This window comes from Periplaneta americana, chromosome 12 (assembly GCF_040183065.1).
Source record: "Periplaneta americana isolate PAMFEO1 chromosome 12, P.americana_PAMFEO1_priV1, whole genome shotgun sequence".
Taxonomy (NCBI): domain Eukaryota; kingdom Metazoa; phylum Arthropoda; class Insecta; order Blattodea; family Blattidae; genus Periplaneta; species Periplaneta americana.
Window position 1 is genome coordinate 35,898,725 of NC_091128.1, and position 9,211 is coordinate 35,907,935.

At 34.5% G+C, this 9,211-nt stretch overlaps 2 protein-coding genes across 4 annotated transcripts in view; one reads left to right on the forward strand and one right to left on the reverse strand.

Annotated features, from left to right (window-relative positions):
- Positions 1 to 6,058, forward strand: part of LOC138710256 (zinc finger protein 391-like) — an 89,239-nt gene extending 83,181 nt beyond the window's left edge. For 2 of the 3 annotated variants that reach the window (XM_069840971.1, XM_069840972.1), the window contains 2 exons: positions 5,365 to 5,534; positions 5,656 to 6,058. In XM_069840971.1, the coding sequence (XP_069697072.1) occupies positions 5,365 to 5,534; positions 5,656 to 5,765 (280 nt within the window). In that variant the 3' untranslated portion in view covers positions 5,766 to 6,058. The remainder of the gene's footprint in view (positions 1 to 5,364; positions 5,535 to 5,655) is intronic. The other variant, XM_069840973.1, reaches the window with a different exon arrangement.
- Positions 1 to 8,443, reverse strand: part of LOC138710262 (lazarillo protein-like) — a 32,376-nt gene extending 23,933 nt beyond the window's left edge. The window contains exons 1-2 of the mRNA XM_069840985.1: positions 8,099 to 8,443; positions 1,625 to 1,721 (exon numbers count right to left, since the gene is read on the reverse strand). Of these exons, the coding sequence (XP_069697086.1) occupies positions 1,625 to 1,720 (96 nt within the window). The 5' untranslated portion in view covers position 1,721; positions 8,099 to 8,443. The remainder of the gene's footprint in view (positions 1 to 1,624; positions 1,722 to 8,098) is intronic.
- Between the last annotated feature and the right edge of the window lie 768 nt (positions 8,444 to 9,211).

Below are 9,211 nucleotides of genomic sequence, written 5' to 3' on the forward strand. Positions count from 1 at the left end.
TATCTATAATCACGTTATATCCACAAGCATTTTGTCTACTGAACATAACGTCCATAGACATTTAATCCACAAACAAATATGTCCACAAGAAATTTTGCCCATTGCATTATATACAATGACTTTTACTGTCAATTAATTATAATGTCCATAATACATCTTACAGAACAGAAATAGAAATTTGTCTTTTCCACTTCTGTCAGGCCATTTGGCGTCATGTTGCTGAACTCGGATTAAAGGGAAAATGACAGAGTAAGAAATGATATTCGAAAGTTAATGTTCATACCTTTCATACCAATGGATCATATTGTGAATACATTTGATGAAGTTTCTGATGGTGTAGAGGAATCAGTGTTAGATTTATCATTGTACATGGAAAGGACTTTCGTAAGAGGGATAGCTGCCAGAGGTAGAAAACGAGAGGTGCCGTCTCGCTTTCCTCGGCATGTCTGGAATATGTATAACCTAATCTTGAATGGGACTCAAAGAACAATTAATACAATGCAATGGCACTCCAAATTTAAAAAAAATATATAGTAACTCACTATGCTAACATACGTAAGTTCATCGAAAACTTTCAGAAGGACCAAAATGACAATCATTTATTAATAAATTAATTAATGGCAGGTCATATGTTTTAAATTCAAGACACATTGAGGAAATGGTGCGGAATTACCATGTATATACGGAAAATGGTGATGTTGACAGATATCTTAGAGGCATTAGTTATCGGTTGAAACAGTATGCAGAAGAACTTCCTTCTGATGAAAACGATAATGAAGCAAATTAATGGCATTTTTATAATTGAATAAATATATGTTACAATTACAGTTATTATGTAATATTAAAATTCTAAAATAATGTACAGCTGGTTGACTGTATTATTTCCATCATATTAAAAGCATACTGCTGATTTTTTAAATGGGTTAATACTTCAGATTTGTGGATCTTTTAAAGTATGGGCGAGCCATTTATGGATACAACTACAAATGGACCTGTAATGTTCTGGGCTTTAAAGAACTGGACCTATAAATTAATGGACGTTAATGTAAAGGACAGAACAAGCTGGACATTTGGACTGTGGACGTAAAAAAATGGTCATTTTGTCTGTGGACATAAAGAAGTGGACACATCATTCGTGTATCGTCTGAATACGTTTTATAATGGATCAACTTATGGGTGGGACGAATAAAAATTTGATTTGAGGTGTCTATGGAATGATCAGGCTCCATTAATGTTTTTTTAGAGGACTCCATTTGCAACTATACGCACACTGTCGGAGACATGTCAGGCTGTACGTAGTTTTTGAGTATGTATTCACTAAAATCAATTGTTAAATCAAGTGTTACAATTAAGAAGTGAAAAATTGTGTAAATGTTTATAATAATAATAACAATAATAATAATAATAATAATAATAATAATAATAATAATAATAATAATAATAATAATAGTAATAATTATAATAACAATAACGGAAAAGAAATCAAGGCGATCATCAAGGCCAAAGAATTGTAGAAAATTAATTAATATTTCAAATATTGAGTTAATGTATTTTATGACACTTTTATAATAGCAAAATTAAAGAATTTTAAAGCTTTATGTCAATTCTAAAAGCCATTACATACTCTTTCAGGGATCAAGTCGTCCTGTTTGGAAGTCTTCAGATCACAAGACTGTGCTGCTCCCACAAGACACACGACGGCTAGCAGGACCACAAGCATGCTGGAAATGAGAATTTGCATTTGCGAGATTAGAATATATTGTATTTAATTTGGGGTTACATAACGGGTCATTGAATGAGAGAACGTGAGTTAACCCTTTGAAGAGCTGTGGTTACAGTACGTAATCACCTTTTTAATTTGAGTTTCCTTCCTGCTTACATGGTGATTTCATTTCAAAACTACTTCGCTGCATTCACTGATCCCTAGTAACTGTAGAAGAATTTTATTTTCCCTATATTTGTGTTGTTCAGTCTGTTCACTAAGATGACCGATGTTGTGTATAGTTGGGGTGTGGAAGACTCGCTGCGTGTTTTTATTTCAGTTGTATGCTAAAATATCACAATTATGTAAGTTTCTATGTAGTATTATTTGTCTTTAGGACTTTTAGAACATATTTCAGTAACAAGATTGTAATTTCTTCGACACGTGGCGTCAATATAGAAATAATGTGATGGTTTCAAAACATAACTATCATGCAAACAGGGTAAGTTAGTTATGCTTACCATATCCAACAAAATGTTCCATTTTTTCAGCTTATTCATCATGGTTACAAGGAAGAGATGGGTGATGATAATCAAAAATGTTTTGACAACTTTTTCACGAGTTTGAATCTGATGATCTCTCTAAGGCAGCAAAATATCTATGCATGTGGTACAGCTAGACCATATTGGTGTACCACACGACAAAAGAAGAGACCGCGACATGAAACGTGGTGAAAGTGATAGCCGTACGTCATACACTGGAGTGTCCTGGCTCACGTGGAAGAATACAACGTCCATTCTTTTCCTTTCTAATTACCACGATCCATCTATTGTCGCCACTGTTTCAAGGAAAGAGAATAATAGAACAACCACTGAAATTGCTTGCCCACAATTCGTGAAGGACTACAACAAACATATAGGTTATGTTGACAAAGCTGATGTGTTGAAGTCCTTCTATGAGATTGATAGAAAATGCAGAAAATGGTGACACCGCATTTTTTGGCATTTTGTTGATGTCACTGTGACTAATGCCTTCTTGGTGTATTCGTTGAGAGGTGAAGGTGGAGAACTGACCCAGAAGAATTACAGGTTGGCTGTTGTTGATGGTTTGGTCGCAGCTAATATTCCAAAACTAGAGGAAAAAGACAGTACTAAAACCTGTGCACCACTTCAAGCCAACGGTCCCATATGAGAAAAGATTCAACAAGGTGGCACATATGCCTGTGCGTGGATCTTCAAGACACTGTGCTTATTGTAGCACTAAAGTTCAATCACACAGGAGTAAATGGGCCTGCAACACATGTGAAGTCGCACTTTGACTTAATGAGACCAGTAACTGCTTCCTTTTGTATCATTCACAATAAGTCTGACGTCATTGTCTTCTCCAGTATTGCATAGTGGTTTTACCATGAAACCACCCATTTTCTGTATCAAAAATTGAAGTTTTTCAAATTTTTAAAATTTGAGCCACTTCTCCTAGAAAAATAAAAGTTTAATTTCATTGCAAACAGAATTTTTCATTTTCCTCCTAAATTCATGCATCAAAGGGTTAAGCCATACAGAAATGATTAACATTAGTTTAATTACATTATATTAATATATAATTACAACACAATGTTGTTCGCAACATTCACAAATTATGAGGGACATTACCTGTAATGGAAAGATCCAACATACGAAAATGTTCAATCCTGTATCTCGTCCACACATGCATAAGATCCCAGTGTGTGAAAAGTACCAACGTTAAAGCTTCCATGCAATAATTGACAAAGTTTCATAAAGTTCTACCGTATTTAACGGTCGAGAATCACTTAAGAGAACCGATATACTGAAAGGCTTGAGTAACACAAGTTAGGCCATACATAAATTTTAATTTGGTTCATATGATGTCAGTCACTTAAGCGAGGTTGTATGTGAAATAACGAAAAAACTGCCAATATTTAGCCCAGATGCACAAAAAGTTGCAGCCATAACTTCAAGTAATTTCTATAGCATCGATCATTTAGGAATATTAGAAATAAGTAGTGAAGAGTAACTTTCGTGCACATTATTTTCTCTTCACTCACTATTACGTGCTATGTCATAAGTTTTTAAATTTGCATATTTGACTATGAGTGCACACATCTCAAAAGCAACTTATTTAAGGAGCTTGACTTTTTACCTGTAGTTTTAATGAAATTGTACTTAAAGCACACAATTACAACACGCTTCTGGATTAGTTTGCTAAAATATTTTCTTTTATTTCACTATCAAAAACCATTCTACAGTGAAAACAAATTTCATAATAATTTTTGCAAAAATAATAGAAATTCTTACATAAATATGATAGTAATAGTCTGTATTCAGCATATCGTACTTGAGTTCTGAAATTAGGCACAAAGTTTCAAATTTACTGTGTAATTAGTGGTTGAAACATACATTTTATGCAAATTTTAGAACTTTTTCACGTAACATGTTATAGTGAATAAAGTAAAAAACATATACGAAAAAATTATATCCGACATCTTAAAAGGTTCCTATAATGATCCATTATGTCGCTGCAGAAATTACATTACATTGTTTATCGGAATAAATTTAGTGCATTTTTAGTTTAATCGTTACCAAATGTTTAATGCATTTTTTAAATTATTTTACATACAAGTCCCTTTGGATATGTTGCGTAAAGAATGTGAGTAAATAATGTAACATTATAGTCAGGGAAGAATGAAGGATGGTATGTGTCCCTGTCAAAAGTAATAATTGAAATCCTTGAGTAAAAATTTGAGATCAATGGTGGTGGTGGTGGTGGTGGTGGTGGTGGTGGTGGTGGTGGTGGTGGTGGTGGGGTGGGGGTGGTGGTGGTGGTGGTGGTGGTGGTGGTGGTGGTCACCTCTTTGATCTTGAACACAGGAACCTACTTGTCTTACAATCACAGATTTATTAACACTTCCGTTAATACTAGTGGATATGAACAACGAGCGAGAATGCAAGACTTACAGCGGCCGTAAAGCAAAAACCTGCACGACAGTATTGCCTGTCATTGACTGCTTGTAAGCAAACGTTCAAAACATCGGGACTTCGGGAGTGATCAAGTCTCGAAAGTCAAGCAGCCTTGAATTGTCACACTTGTTTACACCAGACTGAACTTTTATCTGTTTTGGCAGCTGTTATATATGTATAAACAATCAAGTAGCCAATTGAAACATCATCTCTGCCTTTGAGTGTAGTAATCCGTTCCTGAATCTTTATTTAATTACCAGACCCTTATTAAAAGGCTAAGAATGTTTTTTTTTTTTTTGAGATCAAGTATACAATCTCAAGTAAAAAAACGCTTTATTTAACGTTATGTTTTTCTGTTTCTTACAAATTCAAATTTATTTCAAAATTTTCTTTCTTTATTTATATAACCAGATAGTAGAACCAGAACATTTTGATAACTGTGATACTGTTTTCTTTTGTCCTTTTGTGTCCATTAAACATCTCTAATGTTATTTATTTCAAATATTTATGTTATTTAAAGTTACCTAATCTTTCCACGTCGACCAAATGCGTATTTCACAATGCAAGACTTAGGCCTAAGCCTGAACTCTTCACAGTTGTAGAAGTGGATGATGGGCTGATAAGAGACTGGAGTAGCTTCCTAAACAAGTACATCAAGAAGTGCCCTTTTCCTTTTCCTACCAGACCTTTAAAAGAGCTGAAAGTTGAAGCAGAACATCCTCGGCTGGTCATTCATAGAGAAATGTACAACGCAGCATGGGTATCCACCAGTGGCCGTGGGAGGAGGTCAGACAGAAATCCTGTACCAGAGTTGGAGCCCAACGAATTCATACATCCACCAAGAGCTTATGAAGGTAAGCTTCACAAGCCCTCATCACTTAAATACTTTATAATCGGACTAAAATATTAATCTCAGTGAATGAGAGTTTGCTAAGGTATCACATGAAGAAATGTTTGATTGTTTATTTGTTACAGGTCTGTTACCCATATCGGAAGAAAAGTTCAATGATCTCCAGGAACTGAAGAAATTTTGCTCTGCAGAGGCTCAAGCCTACTACATCAGTCTACCACACATATCCAAGTAAGACCAAGATGAATGAAAAATGTGATTGAATTGCGTAAAATGACAGTTTAGTGGAGTGGAGTGAACTTGAAGAAGTAACATTCAGATAAAATACATCGCTTTAGTTGACTTACCTCCTTTTTGCACTTAAATATGTGACATTAAGACAGAATTAAGTATTATTTTCATATATGTATCGATTTAATTTCATTCATCATTTGGGTTAGGATAAACAAATATGTGTCCTTCCTATGACAGAAATCAGTTTTGTAAGGGTTCTGTATAAATAAAAGTTATTTGGTTGAAAACTTTCAATTTGTTGTTGTATAAAATTGGTAAATACTGACTTACCTCCCTTTTCCCCTGTGGTCTTCATTTCATAATTCCGATACTTCTAATCTGACCTTTTGGGTCCTGTTTTATAAGAATTTAGATATCCATCTTACTACTCGCTTATCTATTGGAAGCCTGTTTAGTTTCTCTAAAAGCTTTTCGTGAGGTACTACATAGAAAGTTTTAGCGAAATCGATCACAACTCCATCTATTTCCTCCCCCCTCCCCATCAACTCCATCGGATAAATCTTGTATTAAGGATGTGATATGGCTTTCACAAGAGTAATCTGGTCTGATTTTTTTCAGCCATTCGTTATTTTCTAAAATGCTACGAATATATTGTGTTATTAGATGTTCCATTATTTTGCAGATAACTGATGTGAGACTGACTGGTCTGTAATATTGTTTGCATCGTTTTTGTCTCCTACTTTATTATGGGGATTACGATAGCCGATTTCCAGTCGTCTGGGATACTCAACACATGACACTGCTGATTGGCCTACAGGGATGTTTCTCCCGTTTCGAGATACAGGCTCTCTATGCGATTCCATTGGAAGATCCCTGTAGCGAGTTGTATCCCATGGTAATGGATAGTATCTAAAAGATGTAGGCCCTAATTTCGATTTATTTGCTGAGCCATAAATAAAACAGCAATAAACCAGTATGGTAATTGCGTAAAAGCATTGTACGGTCTGCATTTCAGAATACCTCTGATAAAAGGCATAAAATTTTTCAGGATTTTCCACAACGCATTCTCAAATCACGTATATTCACCTCTCACGTTAATTTATAATCAAATATCTGTATCTGTATACTACAACTTCACTCCTTTAAGACGCAGTTCATGGTGCCAATAATAATAATAATAATAATAATAATAATAATAATAATAATAATAATAATAATAATAATAATTCAGATCATCTCCAGTATATTTTTGAAAAGAATTCATATTCACTCTCAGAGATGCAGCAAAGTGGTGCCGTTCAGATATTAGTTGTACTGAAATAACATCTCTGTTATAAGAATTTTCATAATATTTCTATATTTATGAAGTGTCCAACTCATGCAGATTATCCGGAAAAACCAAATCTCTGAGAAGTGTCTACATAAGTTTTACGTCATACTTTTGGAATTTTCTTAATACTTGCTTCTCGTTCTTTAGCTTTCTCTTGTTTAGACAGCCACTTTCCAAAAGCCTTATTAGCATGCTAATTATAAGTTAACAGGGAAGATTATTAAAACAGAAAACATTATTTAGTAACTTACTAGATTCACTGACACGATCACTTATGTCCGAAAGTCGAATGAATACTATCGTGTGTTGTGAGCATAAATCATTATTTTTATGTTGAAATGTCAATTGTAATGATTCTGCAATAAAATATATTAAATGTAAATGTATAAAAATACTTCAAGATGTATAACAAATAAGATCAGTAAAGGAATCTTTGCATCTTTAGTATAATGTAATAAATAGCCTGTACAAAATTGCTTATTGAAATACAAATTATTTCAATGAGTCCATTGTTACGTCAATTGTAATGGTTCTAGATCAGCAAAAGAATATGTGAAAGAACTGAATGCTTGTAGATATGCCAGGCCTAAAGTTCCTGATTTATTTAGAGGCACTCTAGCTGAGATGCTAAATACAGGACACCTATTGCCGAAGCAGAGAGGCAGCAACAAACAATACCATTATTGTTCAATAAAGTTTTGCTCCAAACGTAATACTCGACGTGACCCAATATTTATTATTATTATTTTTACTTTCATAATTTTCAGACCTATTTGAAACCCATAGCCCCAGGCAACTAACGGGTTCGGCCTTGTATTAAAATGATACTGACCGTAGTCCACAATATGACTACAGAATATTTCAGTTTTCAGATCCTCTGAAAATCATGTTATTAAAAGAGTTGTTTTTTTGCAATCATCGTATTAAGCCTAATTATTTTTCTTTATTATATTACATTTCAGAAGCAACTACTTAGTAATGTAAGACAATAGCATTTTACTTACTCGAAAGAGTGATGCAACTAGTTCTCTTGATATGCCACTCTCTTATAACAATTATTGTGCACATGAAATTCTTTATATACTGTAATACACGCAATCAGTCGTTGCATGCAAATTCAAGTTATCTGCGTCCTTCAGGGTGACGCCAAGGGATGATAACTTTACATATGGATACAGTACGATTATTTAGTTCTGACAGTTGCTGGCGGTGTGCGCCTGGGTCGGGGAGTCCATTTAGTTACGTCAAAGGGTGTTTGGATTGGTCACTCGCTTGCCTTCGGAGCAATCAGATGTCATGTGTGCGGTAGAGCGGTATGTTTCTAGTACAATTAAGCTGTACTCCATTTATTTACCAACTGCTTGCCCTTATCTCTACTTCGGAGCTTTCCCCACTACTCCTATTACTTGCCCTCTTTCGCGTCGCCGAGCTGTCAGAACTAAATAATCGGTCTGTAGACAAGATAGATCTCAATTTTATTATGAGGAAAACAAAGCAAGTTACGTAAAATACATACATGTTTATATTATTCGTGAAAAACATGTCCGAATCCTTGACATTTGTGACATTGAATTATATGAGACTTGTTCGGTAGGTTTCTATTTTAATGATGTGAGTGTTAATGTCTCGTAATTCATAAATTGTTTTCGATTGTTCAGTATTTAGTAGTGTAACAACCCATATTGCTATAGGTCGTCTCATCAGTGCACTATCCATGTCATTGGAAGATAGTCATCTGTCGGACATGTTCTACAATGAAGTTGAGAAGTTCGAGTTCAGTTTTATCCTATGTCTGATTGAATGAAAGTTGGAAATTCCTTTAGCACAATTTGTAAATGTTTGGCTTCTGTTGGTTCATGCGAGTAGAATTTAAGTTTTTCAGTCTGGAAAATGTTGTAAAGTATATCGTAGTCCGTATGACAAGCAGTGTGGTATTTGATCCCTTCAGAAGAGTAGCTGATTTTCATTGGCTGAGTGAGGAATGATTGCAATTTTTTTATTTTCATATACTGAAAAAATATTCGGGTGGAATGTTTGTAACTACGATTAACGGCAGCCTTGTTTGTTTGAGGTGAGTGGGTTTGTTTGTATTTTGGGTGGTATTAGTTGTATTCTAT